Source organism: Sceloporus occidentalis, unplaced genomic scaffold, assembly GCF_023333645.1.
Source record: "Sceloporus occidentalis isolate IW3139 unplaced genomic scaffold, rSceOcc1.0.p SCAF_1, whole genome shotgun sequence".
In the NCBI taxonomy this organism is placed as follows: domain Eukaryota; kingdom Metazoa; phylum Chordata; class Lepidosauria; order Squamata; family Phrynosomatidae; genus Sceloporus; species Sceloporus occidentalis.
In genome coordinates, this window is record NW_028316981.1 from 46396822 (window position 1) to 46415260 (window position 18439).

At 38.8% G+C, this 18439-nt stretch overlaps 1 protein-coding gene across 3 annotated transcripts in view; it reads left to right on the plus strand.

Annotated features, from left to right (window-relative positions):
* GRM7 (glutamate metabotropic receptor 7) overlaps nucleotides 1–18439 on the plus strand; it is a 576789-nt gene that overhangs the window by 156998 nt on the left and 401352 nt on the right. For all 3 annotated transcript variants that reach the window (XM_089520203.1, XM_089520213.1, XM_089520222.1), the window contains exon 2: nucleotides 13080–13296. In XM_089520203.1, the coding sequence (XP_089376329.1) occupies nucleotides 13080–13296 (217 nt within the window). The remainder of the gene's footprint in view (nucleotides 1–13079; nucleotides 13297–18439) is intronic.

Here is an 18439-nt window from a genome sequence, read left to right on the forward strand (position 1 = left end):
TCTGCACTCACCACCATTGTTTAAATGGAAAGGCTGGGGAAACGACTTCAGGTCAGGGTGACCAGAAGTCATCCTCCGTTCCCATGGCATTTGCACCTTTTGTCCAGGAGGAATTACAAAGTGTCCTCCATTTGGAGCAGGACTAGGAAGCATGAACTGACATTTATATATGAGTGCTCTTAGTGCCAGAGCCCTTGCACTCACATTTAAGGCTGACATCACATGAAGTCACTGGGAACCCAATGGCAAGGGATTTGGGCCACTGAGAAGCCACCGGGGGAGGGAGTGGGGAGAACGAGAGATGACAGAGAGAGAGAGAGAGAGAAAGGAGTGGGTTTCTTTTCCCAGCCAAACCTTCAACTCAAATTGAGGACCTGCCAGCAAAAATGGGTGACATCACACACACACACACACAAAACACACACATATACATTCATGCTTCTTAGTCATGCTCAGAATGGGGGACATTTTGGTATACCGCCTGGACAGAAGGTTAGAATGTAGGAAGGGTCCTGGGAAAGGAGGACGACCCTAAAGCAACCCTATTGCGTAGTTTTCTTGGCCAGTTTCCTCTGAGGCTGAGAGAGTGGGACTTGCACTAGGTTGCCCGGATAGCCATTAAATGTCCAGCTGGTATTTGTCCTTAGAGCTTATACCTTATTCTATTGAAGAAATACAGCCCTGTGTTTTTCAACCCTCAAAGTCAAAATCATTGCTTCAAAAATAAACTTTTTTTGGGGGGGAGAGAATTAAGCATTTATTTATTTATTGTTTGTTTGTTTGTTTGCAGATATCCTTGGATTAGGGATGGTTGAAAAATTTGTTCCAGTTTAGGGGAGTTTGCATGAGTTTCTAAAAATTGGCACATTTCATATTCAGAATGAAAAGGCAACAACAGAACAAGAGGAGAGAAAGGCAGTGGAGGAGGCTGTGCTGTCCTTAAAGCCAATGGGGCTTGCTATCCACAGATGCTTAGTTGGAGTGTGTGGGCTGTATATCATTAAATATCTAAGTCAAAATAATCTGTGCCCTAGGACTTCTGTTTTCTTTGTATGAGTACGATGGGTGGGCAATGAGAAAAGCTGACAGGAATAAAATGAACTCCTTTGTGCTAATGGAGAATTCTATGGATCCCAATAACTATTAAAAAGACAAATAAATAGATCTTGAAGTATATCAGGCCTGATCTCTGTCTAGGAACCAAGATGTCTAAACTGAGGCTGTTGTACTTTGGACATATCATGAGATGATATAACTCATTGGGAAAAATAATAACCCATTTGGAAAACTAATAATGTTTGTTAAAGTGCAAGTCAGTAGGAAATGAGGGACAGCATACTACTTTGATTCTATCAAGAAAGAATACCCTGAGTTTGCAAGACCTGAGCAGAGAAGTGTTGGAAGTCGCTCATTCATAAGGCTGCCATAAGTTGAATTTGTCTTGATGTCAAGCAACAACAAAAATTGGCTGATTGATTCAACCAAACTAGTGGACTGATTCAATCAATGAAGCCATAGCTCTGAGTTTAAAAGATTGGTGCAAGGCAGTTTATGATGGGGCTCTTGCATGTCTCTCATTCATAGGGTCATCAAAAGTTGAAGTGGACTTGACAAAAATAAGAAGAAACAAAAGTCTGGACTTGAATCAGTTATATTATTGAATTCAGCTATGTTATGGCTGAATTAGTTATTCCCCCTTTTTTTGTTTTGAGACTCGTCACGGGGTTTACAGCAGGAAAACCTACAAGATTCTGGCAGTTGCAATGCTAAAAAGAAAACAAGAGAGAAGAAAAGAAAAGCGAAAAGAAAAGAAAAGAAAGAAAAAGAAAAAGACAGAAAGAAAGAAAGAAAGAAAGAAAGAAAGAAAGAAAGAGAAATGATCATCCACTTTCTGAATGTAGTAGAACAATACATACTAGGAATGTCTCGGCCCTGCAATTTCAGTCTCTGGTCTCCCACAAGTTAATGAGATGGTGAACATGTTGCAGGATTTTTTCCAGGGTTTAAAGATGTCGTACTATGCCCTGACCATATAGGCCAGAAAAGCATGGGCTGAACCTGTGCTGTTCTGGATTAGGTGCTTACCTTAGTCAGTTCCTGGGCAGGTGCAGGGGTGGGCAACTGTTTACATGCCTGTCCCCACGACAGCCTGAGGACCTGCTACCAGCATATGCTCCTTACCTTTATGCATCATTTCTCCTACTGAGAATCCTTTCACCCGTCACCACTTCTTATGCAGAAATGAGGTGCCTAGCTGTACTCACATGATCAGACACCTTGTTTCCCATCAGACACAGTGATAGGGGGCTTCCCAGAAGGAGCAATGGTGCAGAAAGGTATGGAACATATGAGGGGCATTTAAATAGTTAGGGTTTGCCATGGAGTTTCCAGGAAACTCCACTGCAAACCAGGGGTCCAATTGACCCATGTCAAGGGCTGTTTACCATGAGATTGGGCTGTATCCACCGTATCCATGTCTAGTCTGTCAGGATTGGGCTGATCCTGGCTCTGCAGTTTTCGCCTGCATCGTCCAAACAGGACAATGTGAGGCCAGGGTTGGGATGAAACATAGGCTTTTTGGTCCATGTGGACAGGGGCCCAGATGATGAACTCAAAATGGGTCTAGTCTTTCAGACAGCTCTTTTATACTTCAGGTTTAGGCCTGGCATGGATTCACTGTCCCCAGTCGAAATAGGAGCTGTTAGCCACAGAAGCTGGATTACTGTCTAACTTGAAATAACGAGACCAGACACAAATGTGGGTTGAAATAGGGCCACTTTATTGAAGGAATTAACTATTTATAACTGTTTTTGAATACTTGCAAACTAGAGGGGAGCAACCTGATGTGGGAGCAGCTGTGGCAGGTGGTCTATCCCTCGTGCCACCTCCTCAGCTTCCCCTGGGCGAAACACCTGAGCTCCGAGGATAACCCAATGACTGGGTTGCTCCCCGGCCAGCTTGCATATGGAACGCCAGACTTGACTGAGGATTATATCCCAGGTCAGCCCCAAGGAAGGTCTCTTTTTCTCTCTCCTTACTCGCAAGACCTAAGAAGAAGTCCAAGAAGCCTAACCTTCACCCCGAGTGGGTGCCATAGGTGTTCACCAGACTATTACATCTCTCCCATAACCGCCAGTGACCGCCTATTTAAGTCCACACCTGAGCCAATTTCCTATGCCAAGAACAACAGTGTGAGGTAGGCGAAAAACCCCCGGAAAAAGGGAGAAAATTCCTACCTGGCCTATAAAGCGACCACCAAAGCCACACTGATGTCGAGGCGGGAGGGTGGGACAACAATTCTCGGAAGAGGGAGAAGGGAAGGCAGAGCAGGCTTAAATAGCCTTAGCTCTGCCCCTAACTGTCTCCCAGACCTGGTGTGATTCTCCAGGTCCAATCAAATTACTGGTCTCTATTCAAATAGACCAGTAAACTCCCATCTCCCAGGCATACAGCCTGGGGATGTGGATATGTTTATCTTGGAGAAGATAAGACTGAGAGATGACATAGTAGAACCATCTTTAAATATCTGAAGGGATGTTATGTAGAAGATGGAGTGAGCTTGTCTTCTGCTACTCTGAAGGCTAGAAACAAACCAATAGATTCAACTCACAAGGAAAGACATTCCACCTAAACATTAGGAAGATCTTCTTGATTGTAAGAGTTGTTTGAAAGTGGGATGGACTGCCTTGGATGGATATGGATGCTGACACTCAAGAAATACACTTTTTTTTCAAACTTTTAAAATATTCTCAAATATTGTTTCCAATCCTAATTTGGACAGTGCACATGAATGACAATTTGTTTTCCATTCATTATATCACAATTGGTAAATCAAGATATTTAAATTGAAATAGCTTAAGGTTTAAAAATACTAATGTGGATGAAGAATACTTGTCCCAGAGAGAAAAGCCCTTTCAAAATGAATAATGCTAATTAAAATTTATTTACCCCTTATGCAATGACTTCTTTGCTCTGTAATTAGTGAAGAAATTGGTGAATACTGAACAGTTGGGAGAACTAATCTTTGATCTCTGGCAGAGGGACAATGCTACATTAGTACAAAAGAGGTCTGAAACCAATTCAAAGTGCTCAGTCACTTATCAGGCACTTTGAATCAGGCACTGGCAAGCTACAAATTTCTTCACAGTCTTCTTTGTATGCCACATGTATTGTGGCATGAGAAAGCATGAGGAAGCTCATGCTAAAATAAAATTTCCATGTAACTGGTTCAAAAGGTTGTGAGTATGCTTTCTGCAGTATTTCCCCCCTGTTGTCTGGAATCCATATCAATAAAACTTAATAGGAAGTTGAAAGCGAAATTGCAGCAAACTGTGCACTTAATAATACCCCAGTGGGAGCTCATTAATATCTCAACAGGTACACTCATGCATTATCTTAATCGCACATGATCCTAAAAAGAAATTGCCTTTTTATTTGATCAAAAGTGTTCTAACAACAGCCTTTTGGAAAGATGTTTCAGGTTGGTCTCATATTGCATTTTGCCTGGGTAACAAAGGAGATGAATAGCAAAGTTTACTTAGTAATTTGAAGTAATGTAAGTTTAGACATTGCATTTATATTACGGTTAATGTTTGTGGTCCTTTACAGGGTGAGGAGCAAAAGCAATAGGGCAAAGGAAACTTAGTCAGCACTCACTATGACGGATGTCAAAGAAAAGCAGGTTATATCCTTGTCAATTTGCTGTCTTCCATATTCTAAGTGAGATGTAGTGGCAACAATTGGATTAACTCCAGCTGTTAAATCTGTATTAGATTCTGCCTGGAAACTAAAGCACAAGATTGGTAAATGTATAGTGGGAAATGAGTTTAAGTTCCAAACTTCCAAGTATCCATGGATTATCACAGCTAATATTCTCCTTTTTTAAAAAATGAATCGCCTTGAAAGTCACATTTTCAAGCATGATCAGCAGAGTGCTGGGCTTTCAGTTTTGTTTTATTGAAAAAAGATCAATACATTTGAAGCACTGACTTTTAACTTTAAGATATTCTACATTTCAAATTATTTTATCAAATTCACATTTTAAAACTTGGGCTCTGAATATATTTTTATAAAATCATTTTGCCTGTGAATATAGTCATGTATCCTTTGGCACTATGAATGCAGATAGGTTAATGGTTTGGGGGTGAGTGTAAGGCAAGGATGGGAAACTGTGACCTCCCCCCCCCCATGATGCTGGACTACAATTCCCATCATTCCTCAACACTTACTATATTGGCCAGTGCTGATGGAAACACTGCTTGTAAGAGTCTGAGAAAAATATTTTGGGGGGATTTCAGCTCTCAGAACCAACTCTCAACTGTATGGCCACAGAGTATACATGATATGGGATTCTGGGAGTTGTAGTAGCAAAGGTTTAACTTTCCCAAACTCTGCCTCTGCTGCAAGAGTTTATTTTTCTAACTGTCTGGGGTTCCAAGATATTATCACTGCTGTTGTGTGATTCAGAAATAAAATCTGCAACCTTTGGTGATATTTTCTCAACCTTATTTAACCCTTCCCTCTAGAATGTTGTTCTTTTGAAGAAAGGAACACATTTCTGTCACCAGTATTCCAACTAGGGGATGGATTATTATGCTTTTCCTTAAACATTGTCATTGAGAGGACAGGCAGGAGTGAATTTCCAAGACAACACTAGTGTCCTAATAAAATATGTCACCCATAGTATGTGATGGGAAATTGGGCTTGTTATATTTGTTTGTGATGGGTGAGAGAAATTTACCCTTTCTTCTTTCTTTCTGCATACTCAGAAGGGCTATACATTTTGTACCATGCAACCATCTCACTGGAATTTTTGTACCTAGAGTCATTTGGTGAATAGACTATGGAAAACATCTGGGTTTTTCCCCACTTCTGGCTCAAGTTCTGTTCCTCCAACACCAGGAAGTTTTTCCTGCATCTGTTGTAAAATATGCTATGGGCTGAATCAGTGAATCCTGACTTTCAAAACAACCTCTACAAGAACTCAGTGAAAAAAAATGCCCTACATAGGTCAAATTAACTGTTTTGTACAAAAATAAGATGATTTTGTTTAAAAATGATATAAGGCACCAAAAGCGTAATGACTAATGGATGCATTTTGTTTGATTGCAGATCTGCCATTTCATGCATCATATTTCAGAAAATATAGATATTAAAAACACCAATTTATTTTAAAATAAACTCTGGTGCTTCATTAAAAGGTTAGTGTTGTGCAGCTCATGCATAGATAAGGTACAAATTATAAAAACAAAACACACTACTATTATACAGCTCTGCTGATCTCTACAGAACTGTCTTTGCACCATAAGCACACCTGCTTTGCTTTCTGCACTTTTCCATTTTTCCCTTTTGTGATTGAAATGCTAATAGGAATCACTAGACAGACTGCTTTGAATTTATCTTCAATTCAAATGGAAGAATTAATGTCAGAGCTACCAAATCTTCTGCCCTTTTTTTCCCTTTCAGAGAAATCCCCAGCCCCATGCTACTACAGGGCATAGTGTACATGATCTCCATACCCTCCAACATTTCACAGATGAAAGCCAGGAGATGCATGGTCAAGCAACATCAGAATGTGGTCAAGATGACAAAAGTTATTGATGAGGAAGAAGACACAGGCATAGGAGAGACTGTAGCAGGTTTTTGTTTTGTTTTTGCCTGAGCCTACTGGGAAGAGCAAGATTTGCCTCTCCTCTTCCTCTGCTGAGTTAATTGAGTACAAACTATTTGTGCATTTTGAATTCAGTTTGCAGTAACTGAAATAAGCTGAAAGGGAGAGATGGGAGGAGGAGAGAGAAACTGGGACAATTGAAAAGCATTTGGAAACATGTGAAGACAGAGGATAGATCAGAAGTGGCGGTGGGTTTCTGCCTGGGCTGGTGGAACATGTTACAAACTTTCCCATCTTTTCCTCCTGCTCCATGTGTTCTTTGGAATTGTGAGGGAATAAAAACTATTTAAAATTATTTTATTTAATTTTATTATTTTATTTTATTATATCTCGCCTTTTTCCCAATTCAGTGACCCAAGGTGGCAAACAGCAGAGTTAAAGCAATACTATTTAAAAATAATACAACATTAAAAATATAAATATTAATTAAAAAAACAATTAAACCATTTAAAAAGTTAAAACAGTTATGAAGTAGAATGTGTTAAAAATATAAACCTTAACATTTTATTAGGACAACATCCCCAGCCCTTATCGGTTTGCAAAGGTCTGCCGGCACAAGAATGTATTTATTTATTTTTATGTCTTTATCTGTCTTTATTTTTAAAATTTAAATGTAATCCTGGTTTTTGAAGGAAAATGAAACAATGAGGATGACGACGATGATATATTGTAATATATACTGCCATAAAAACTGGAAAACATGAATAATGGGCATATCTTTAAAAAAAAGTGTGAGCTGAGCCCTGCTTAGAGTTCTTGGTGAGAACTGCTGTTGACAGCTGAAGTGACACAATGGAGCTTTAAGACTGAATGATCACACCAGGACACCATTACATACTAGTCCTACAGTGCTTATATAATGGATTTATGGTTCAGAGCTTCTTGAATAATTTTTTAAAAATTGTGCATTAGCCAAGATTCTTCCTCCTGCTCTCATACTTAAACAAATTCTGTCTCCTTGTCAGCCTCTCTTCTCATTCTCCTTTAATCCTGAAGCAAAGCCTTGGTAATGCTGAATTTGTTGATGTCCTTGTCATTCCTGTGTCAGCAGGGTGTGATGCTTTAAACATGGGATCTCTGCAGAATCAAACACAGAGCAAAAGTATTTGAAGAAGTCTTCTGTTATTGGTGTTTATTCTTTAAAGAAAGTAGAATGTATACTGGGAACTTTGCAGTTCAAGGTTAAAAATACTCTCAGTCTTTGCAATTTAAAAAAAAATGTGTGGTATTAAAGTAGCTTTAAAGACATTCAAACAAATTGTCCTCCACTATGTGGTTTATGGATTTTAACCTTAATATTGAAAGGTGTTCACCATATAAAAGGAATTCAGCTTTAAGAAGCGAGCCAACTAAGCTTAAGAAGTAGCTTTTTTGTGGTTGTGGTTTCACCTTACAGATAAAGGTACATTACACTAGGTGCAAATACCTAATGTAAGAAGAATAGAAATACCTGTAATATGGCAGTAGCGTGAAGTAGCATTTGCACTGTCTCTTGTGACCAGTAGCATTAAAATAAAGTTATTTCGGAATGGTTTCCCCAACTGAATAGGAGGTTGACATACTTTTTGTTAAAACTGATTGAAGTTTTATGGGAAAGTGTTCACACATAATACTGAACATGGTTCTAGATATATTGTTTTTATAAAGCAGTTATAGACTCTTCCTTGTTTTACTAGCTTACTTAATAACATAGTTTATTTTATGCCCCAATTCCTGGTTCAAATGTAGAAGCTGAGAATCTAATAATTATTAGATCTACTTGATAGACTAGTAGATATACTGAATTGTTGCTTATTTCTCCTTCTAGTCACGAGAGTTTAGTGCCTTTACTTGGCTCCTTTCTGCCTAGGTACATAATGCCAAATTAAGCTGTACCATTGGGTGTGCCTGCGTTGTATATGGTATTGGATAATTAAGATAATAATGTTATTTTTTTGCCAGCTTCCAAAGAATAGAATAAGGCTTTCCAAATGTTTCAAAAAGTATTCTCAGCTAGGGTTGGTGCCAACATTTGGAAATGGGACAGCCTAGAAACACTTTCTTTCAGCGTTGAGAATTAGGAATGATTATGAACCATGCCAGATTCCCTATGAAGTTTGGCTTATTTTATAATTAGCACAGTTTAGCAGTAGCTATCCACAGTCTTCTTTGCCCCTGTCTTCCTCATCATCCTATCATTACATTAAGTTGCCTCACAAATGAAAGGACCAAGAATGCCAGCATGTAAGAATAAAGGATGTGCATCAACATTTCACTGATGAAAGCAAGAGGACATTTCTGACATATGCAGGGGCAGCCATGTTGGCCATACATACAGCACTTAGCACAAGAGGCTACTGTTAGATCAGAATATGGAGAAACTGAATGATTCCCAATTGGCTAAGGAGTAAGGCAAGGCTGCATCCTCTCATCCTATATGTTCAATTTGTATGCAGAAAGTATCATATGAAGAGCAGGCTTGGATACAGAAGAGGAGTGGTGAAGAGAGGAGGAAGGAATATAAATTATCTGAGATATGCGGTTGACACTATACAACTAGCAGAAAATATCACAGACTTGGAACAACTACTAAGAAAGATTTTGAAAAAAGAAAGTGAAAAGGCAGGCTTACTGCTCAACATAAAGTAAACAAAAATAACGATCATTGAAGATCTACACAGTTACAACCTAGACAATGAAGAAATTGAGATAGTAAAAGAGTTCCTGCAACTTGAGTCAAAAATTGATCAGAATGGGAAGTGCAGTCAAGAAATAAGAAGACTAGGAATGGGAAGGGCAGCAAGGAAAGAATTAGAAAATATACAACTCATCATGAAAGTTAGAATCATACAAGACATTGTTTTCCCTATTACCATGTATAGTTGTGAGAGCTGGACAGTGAGGAAAGCAGATAGGAAGAAAATCAATTTATTTGAGATAGGTGACTGGAGAAGAGTACTGTGGATATAATGGTGAGCCAAAAAGACAAACAAATGGGTCCTAGAACAGATCTAGCCTGAAATCTCCCTGTAAGCCAAAATGATCAAGTTGACGTTGTCATACATTGGTCACATTATGAGACGGAGTGACTCACTGGGAAAAAAATAATGCTAGGAAAGTTGGAAGGAAGTAGAAAGAGAGGAAGATCACATTCTAGATGGATAGACTGTATTAAGGAGCTCACAAGACCTAAGTTGATCAGTGGAAGATAGGGAGTCTTGGAGTTGTTAACAACAACAACAACAACAACAACAACAACATACACACACACATTGTTGCTGTTAACTGCCCTCAAGTTAATCCCAGCTCATGGTAATCCTGTGGATGAGACATTTCCAAGACTCCATATTTTCCACTGCTCTGCATAGGTCCTGTAAATTCATGCCTTAATAATATATACATTTGTTACGTGCCTATTGCCTCTGACCTATGGTAACTCTAAAGTCTGTCATATGGTTTTCTTGGAAGATTTGTGCAGAGGAGGTTTGCCATTACCTTTCCCCATGAGAGCATGTTATTTGCACAAGGTCACCCAGTGCGTTTCATGGTCCAGCTGGGAATCAAACTGTGGTTGCTAGCTTCATAATCCAGCACTCAAACCACTATGCCATGTTTGCTCTCATATATAGATGCATGTGTTTATATATGTATGTAGTTGGGCACAGATGTTGTTTACTTTGTGCATATGAGATAGTGACTGTTTGCAAGAGAATAGGAAGGATCCTTTAGGGAACAGAGATTATGGAGTTGTCATTGATATAGTTTACAAAAGTTCCTGCAAAGTTTGCAGGAAATGTTAGATCAAATTGGTGACACTACTGAATACCCTCTCACAGAGGGAGAGGTGGGGGGGGAGTGTGTGAGAGTGGGCTGGTGGGAACCATCTTTCTTTCTTTCTTTCTTTCTTTCTTTCTTTCTTTCTTAAAACCTTTTCACTTTTGGGAATATTTTTGGGGACAAAATTATTCCAGGGTTAACGCTACAATGTGATGAAATGATGTTGAATCATTCCCAGGGGCATTCAGGGGTGGAAGAGAGTTGCCATTAATGTGACAAAGAAACAGGGGGGATGAATATTTCGATGGAGTTTTCCTTCAAAGAGTTTGCTTGCTTTCCTCTTTTGCTTTATGTTTCCTCCCTCTTTTCCTTTTGGTTACTGTGAATGAAAAAGAAAGGAAGAAAATCAACTCATTTGAGGTGTGGTGCTGAAGAAGAGTTCTGTAAATACCATAGACTGCTAAAAAGACCAATAAATGGGCCCTAGAGCAAATAAAGCCTGAACTCCTAGAAGCAAAGGTGACTAAACTGAAGTTGTATTTTGGCCATGTCATGAGAAAAAAGAACTAACTTGGAAAGACAATAATGCTTGGTAAATTTGAGGGCAATAGGAAAAGAAGAAGACCATATACCAAATGGGAACACTTAGTCAGAAAAGCCATGGCTTTGAATTTGTTAGAGCTAAGCAGGGTTGTTGAAGATAGGGTAACTTGGAGGGGGTCATCATAGGGCAAAGTCAACTTCAAGGCAGTTAACAGCAACAATTGTGAATGATAGAAAGTTATTGAGACTAGACAAACTATATTGGTGAATTTAACTTATTTGCTGGATAGGAAATATCCTTATGTTCTTTTTTTTGACGATTCACTCCGATTTCTGTTCCAACCAAAGATGCAAATGCAAGGAAGAGTATGAGCAGCAATGCAGAATGGATTGATGTTAATTAGAACTTCTTGTACTAATATGCCTGAAAGTCTGGGAATCTATGCTTGGTGAATAGGTTCCAGAAACACTGAATTTTGTGGGTGGGATGTGGGCTGATTCACAAGATTCTTCCAGTGTAGTGGCTCATTGACAAACAAAAAACATGACTTAGTTGTTAAACCGAACAAGATTCAGTGAATTGCGAAATGTTGCAAAAGAAATATTGTGAGATTATTAGAACCCTTAAAGGATCTTTGTGAGCATTTAAATGTTGATGAAATCATGCACAAGTGTGAAATTCATCATCTCTCCTTTGTTGAAAAAGAAAGAAAATCTAGCCGTTATGTATGCACAGTAAAACCTGAATACAGATGGGGGCATCTGGTGTAATCTCAGAAGCTAAAGTTGATTTGTTCAGGATTTCATTGATTTCCAATCAATATTCCAGTGCCCTTCATTGCTTCTTGAACATGTTATAGCTTACCAACAAATTGGTATTACAGTTGGTTAACTGATCAGAGGCTTCATCACCCAAGGGGTGAAATTGTCACGAAAACTGTCATTAAGGACATGACAGAACAGGCTGTTATTGGTGGCCCTTTTGGAAACTGTAACCTATCAAATGAAATATAACAGAAAAAAAAGGAAATACAGCCAATTTTGAAGTGGTTTGGTTTTGGTTTATTTAATGTATTAACGTAGGAAGAAGCCCCATGTTCTCTAGAAACGGAATAAAAAATATATGATACACTGATGATTATGACATAATATAATTTTTTTTAATGAAGTAATAAGTTGATAAGACATACTGTAACTTACATGATGACCTATGTATTTATGACCTGTATTTATCAACCAGAATTTCTGGATGTATATGACTGTGCCTTTTTTTCTGTACATGAGACTATTGTTTTGATATGAAATGTTTTCAATGAATTACAAGAATTGATTATAAGATAACATTTAAAATATTTGAGATAGTAGTGGCTGATGAACTGAGATCAGTCCTCTTATTAGTCTTCTCATTGGAATGCAATGTTTATACCCGAGACAGGTGAGAAGAAATGTTATAAAAGGGGATATATGCTGGTGTTAAATTGCAGTAGTCCAAAACACACTGCAGAAATAATCTATTAAATAATTGCTTTAACTGCCCTGGCTCAATGCTAGGAATTCTAGGAACTACAGTTTAGTGAGACATTTAGCCTTCTTTGTCAGATAGCTCTAGTGCCACAACAAACTACAGTTCCCAGGATTCCCTAGCACTGAACCAGGCCAGTTAAAGTGGTCTCAAACTGGATTATCTCTGCAGTGTGTTTTGGACCAGTGACGGAGAGTCAGATCAACAGAGAAGTTTGCAAACAGAGAAATCTCTGATCAAATTCTGGCAATAAACAGACATAAAATTTACTTGTAGGGCTAAACCTATCTAGGGCTTATCCCTGCAGCTAATCCCAGGCATTTTAACTTATTCTTTATCAAAGAAGTTCATGAAAGTTTTGGATGAGGGCAGGACTGATAATAGTTTAATTGGCCAATTAGTATTCACAGAATGAAAAACATTTGAATGATGGCTTCATTGACTTTCATTTAGGCACTGACGAAGATAAAAAGTAACAGATGGGCACTGGGAAGGCTAATTGTATTACAGCTCAAGTTAATTGGTTTGTGTGTGTGTGTTTGTAATTTTTCAGTTTATAACTCCAGATAACCGTTCTTCTCCCTACAGATACCTCAAATAAGTTATGCTTCAACTGCTCCAGAATTAAGTGATGACCGGCGCTACGACTTCTTCTCACGGGTGGTTCCTCCAGATTCCTTCCAAGCACAGGCTATGGTGGACATAGTGAGAGCTTTGGGGTGGACTTATGTCTCCACATTGGCTTCTGAAGGAAGTTATGGAGAAAAAGGCATGGAATCTTTTATACAACTTTCCAGAGAGTCAGGTAGGTGAGAAGAAATATTGCAACAACACTATTTAGTCTCCCTCACCATGAACATTGTGTTATTAAAATTGTTTCACACCTTTATAATTCTAATGTAGTAGCTCTCACATGCTCTTCTTCCCAACTTATATAAAAATGTTTTCAAGAAAAAAAAACCTCACATCCATGTATCTGAATACTGAATGGCATTAATGTTCTACTGGAGGAAGATATAACAGAGAAGTAGTATCATGTTTATGGTGCCCCAGTGTTAAAATATGGTACTAGTTCTTATCTCTTCACAGCCAGAAACTATTCTGAAGCTAGCAATTTCTTAGATATAAACTTTGTACCAGACAATTCTCATCTCTCTTTCAAGTAGTATGAGACATTAAAAAAAAATCAGATGGAGCAATGTGGGGATGAAAGGTTGAGGGATCAAACTTTATTAGTTCTGAAGTGGCAGCATACAATGTGTGTGGAATTTTCATACAATGTGTGTGGAAGCCTAGAGATGTCTGGTTGTTACATACTTTATATCCTAGAATTGCTTATATTTGTCTGAAGACCGAGCTCAACAGTGTAACATTTCAGATAAATCAGTGGTTTTCATCGATTTATGGCTTGGGAATCTTTCCCATTTTGATAGATCTGCTGAGGAATTTTGCTGTGTATTTTACTGGAATGTTAGGTTTAGTGGAAGATTGGTTAATTTGCTTTGAGGCCCATCTGTATCTATTTGGGCTCCATCATTTCCTTTATGTATAAAGAATGTGGCCTATTTACACTCTTTTGCAACGATGTAATGGAAATTTAGACTAGCATTATTTATTTAATAATGATAATATATAATAATGTAGATTTATTTGTGTCCCGCCCAATCATGAGGAATCCGGGCAGCTAACAGCAATAAGAGAAATACAATACAAAGAAAATACAATAAAATTCAATAAAATACAAAATAATCCCTTCCCAGTCATATAACCAATATTTAAGCAAACATAATAAGCAATATAAATGCAATAAGTAAGTAAAAGAATACAGCACAAGTTAAATAAGCATAAAAGTTAAATACAAAACATACTCCAATAATAATTAAACAAATTAAGTATAAAAAAATAAAGCAAACGTAATCCAAGGTACAGACATAGCAATGCAAAAAATAAAATCCAAGATACATAACTTAATAATAATTGGTACATAGCATATTAATCTACTAACAATATTCAACCCTTCCCTGGCAGTAAAAAGTTACAGTGTAATATAAATACAAAACAGCAAAATACGATAGCAAGGGAGATGTTCTGGAGGATGGAGGACGGCTTTTTGAATATGCCACCTCCCCCTCAATCCCTGCCTTCTGGTGCCTCGCCTCAGGCAGCTTCTCAGTCCCAGGTGGAAACAGTGGAATGGAGGAGCCTCTAGACTCAGCATTCCTCTGGCTGTAGATGTTCTGGAGGAATATTTATTCATTTATATAATGCAGTAGGTTTTACATGACATTCACAAAGTCACTAAAACAACATAAAACCTGCCGATGGCATACAATCTAAAAGTCATAAAATATAAAATAATATACAGTAACTAGCAATTTATCTCATTAAAACACAACTATAAAACTTTAAAACAACAAACAACTAATCCACCATTAGTCTAGATTATCACAGAATATCAAGCTACAGTCTGGAAAGCTTCAGAGAACAGAAAAGTCTTTTGTTCAGACTTGAAATTAATTAAAGAAGTAGTAATTCACAGGTGATTGGGGAGGCGGTTCAAAGAATGCATGGCAAACAAAAAAGGACGGATCCAAACTAGGGAGGAAGAAACTCTTGACAGGGTGAGGAGTCCCGATCCCCTAGATCATAGGACTTGTAACGGATGACAAAATGAGATGAGAACTGATAAATAAGGGGGAGGGGTAAATTATGTAGGACTTTGAAGGTTAAAAGAAAAAGTTTATGCTGGACCCTGTAAGACGGGGTAGGCAACCTTTTTGAGCCAGGGGCCGGGTTGCTGTCCCTCAGATAACTGGGGGGCCGAACTCAAAATGGCACCCAGAGCGGCGCGGAAGCTGCGGCGGGGACGGCAATCAGTGGCAGGACCGGGCTGGGGCCGGTCCCAAGGCTTCGCTGGGCCGGATCCAGCCCGCGGGCCGTAGGTTGCCGACCCCTCCTGTAAGGGATGGGCAGCCAGTGTAGAGATGTTAGAAGTGGAGTGGTATGATAAAAACAGCAAGCCAAAAAGATAATCCTAGCAGCAGAATGTTGAATGGAAACCAAGGGATTAAGGTGGGACAAAGGAATCAGCATCAGAAGAATGTTGCAATAGTCAAGGTGAGAGATAACCAGGGCATGAACCAAAGTCTTAGCGGAAGCAACTGAAATAAGGGACACAAGACAGCTCATAAATAAAAACATTTTAAAAATACTTCAACAATAAAAGTTTTAAAAACAATTAACAACATCTAATAAAAACAGTATAATATTGCATGCATTAAAAACTATAATATACACCCCATATAACAAACACACCATATAAAACCCACCCCATGAGCCTGTAAAATAAAACCAATTTTGATTGACGATGAAAGGAAGGCAGGTAAGGGCAAGCCTAGCCTCCTGTGGAAGAATAAATGCAGTGCAAACATAGATAGATAGATAGATAGATAGATAGATAGATAGATAGATAGATGTTAGACATCTTTTAACTAATCTTGCCTCTCCATATAAGCCTGCTTGTGCTTTGACATGTTTAGATGAAGTCTTTCTCTCAGACCCTGGCCCATGGATGTCTTTTGAGGATATGAAAGAGAGCTTTCTTGGTTGCTGCTTCCACGTTTTGGAACTCTATTCCCTGGGCAGTTTAGTCAGCCCCATCCCTATTGTCTGCCCTCTGGCAGGTAAAGACATTTTTATTTAAGGAGACATTTAGTTTTTCAGTATGTTGAAACATTCCGTAGGGGAAGTATAGTGTTTTTATTTTGTTATACATTGCTCTATTAATGGTCATCAGATCGAACAATGCTGAGAATTTAAGTTATCTTGGCATTTACTTTACAGAAAACCTCTCCTGGAAGTCCCACATAGAAGCTAGTAGAGCAGTGGCTGTGAGATCTATTGGAGCAATCCTTAGATTTTACAACCAGGCAGGGGGTCATCTGGTCGCACCAGCTCTAAAAATATTCCAGAGTAAAGTTATAGCCCAGATCCTTTATGGCGCTGCTGTGTGGGGATGGGATGATTCCCAACTGGTCAAACTGGAGGCCCCCCAGAATACATTTTTCAAGAAATTGCTTATACTTCCACCTGGCACGCCTGCAGCTTTGGTTCTGGCAGAGGTTGGCTTCCTTCCATCAGAGCTCGTATTCATTTCATTTTATTTAATTACTGGAGATCTGTAAAAGATTTCCGGTTAAGCTTTTTCCTAAGTTATGTTTCCAACATTTACCAAGCTGCAAAGTTTGGAGATTAAGATACCATAGGTGGCTTGAATCATATCCCGCTCTAACTGAAAACCCTTCTATCTGGAATTCAAGAGAAAAGCTTCGTGAATACATTTTTAACCAGGGTGTGTATCTGGATAGACAAGCTATTAACAATTCGAAATTTTCCAAATGTTTAAGATTATATAAACTGGACCACCAGATGGCTGTTTACCTAGGGAAACTTGGAAGTGTTACAAACCGCCGCTTTGCGGCAGTCTCCCGGCGCTGCTGTTTGCTCCGCGAGGGAGCCGCCGCAGCCAAACTGCGCGGCTCCCTTATGGAGCAAAAAAGAAGCTCCAAAATGGAGCTTCTTCTGGCGGCTCACTAATGACGCCGTGCGGTGCCAATGGCGCACGCGCGACGTGCGGACGCACAGCATCCGTTACGTCAAGATGGCGGTGGCTGTGTGGAACAGCCGCCACCATTTGTTACGGACAGAGTCCATAACAGGAATAGGGGCGTCTGGAAGAGATGCCCCTTTTTTAAACTGGGACGTCCTGAGGACGTCCCAAGTGGCGGTTTGTAACCCGCCTTACATTCCCAAAGCTTAGGCAGGCTTTTACAGCTCTCCGTTTTCTAATAATGCCCTCAGCCATGATTGTTGGCAGATATTCACACACACCTAAGGATTCCCATTTATGTATCTGTGGAGCACAAGAAATTGAGGATTTGCCTCATTATCTGCTTTTTTGCTCACTATATATTGTGCCAAGAACTAAATTTATTTATTTATTTATTTTGTCCAATTTACAGCCCAATACTACCTCTGAAAAGATTTTTTTATCTTTTGTCTGATATAGATTCTAAGGTAACTTATAAGGTTTCATTGTTTGCCTTAGCCGCAATCAAAATTTGGGCAAGAGTTATAGCAAACATTGCAGTTGATTGCCATGGGGATGATCTTATCTAATTTTATCTAATTTTTGAAGTTGTTTTTAATGTTGTTTTAGTTAATTGTCTGGAATTTTATTATGTTTAATGTATAAAATTCGGATGTTAGTTATTTAATGGAGCATTTCATAATATCATGCGAATGGCCTTTGGCTTAAGCATTAATAAAATTGATTGATTTTGTTATAGTTGTTGTCTTCAGGATCCCCTGTCATCCACTGCTCTGCTTAGGTCCTGAAAACTCAGACCTGTGACCTTCCTGAGTTTATCCATCTGGCATGTGGTCTTCCCCTCTTTCTACTACCTTCAACCTTTCCTAGCATTGTTGCCTTTTCTAATGATGTGGCCAAAGTATGATGCCCTCAGTTTGATCATTTTGGCTTCCAGGGAGATTTCAGGCTTGATCTATTCAAGGACCCATTTGTGTGCCTTTTTAGCTGTCCATGGTATCCTCAGCATTCTTCTTCAGCACAACATCTCAAATGAATTTATTTTCTTCTATCTACATTTTTCACTGTCCAGCTCTTACATCCATACATGGTGATGGGAAATACATTGCCTTGGACGATTCTAACTCTAGTGCTGAGTTATATATCTTTACTCTTTAGGATCTTATCTAGTTTTGTCATGGCTGCCCTTTCCATTCTTAGTCTTCTTTTTATTTCTTGACTGCAGTCACCATTCTGATCCATGTTTGATCTTAGGTACAGGAACTCTTTAATTATTTTTATTTCTTCAATGCCTAGGTTGGATGTATGCATTTCTTCCATGACCATTATTTTTGGTTTT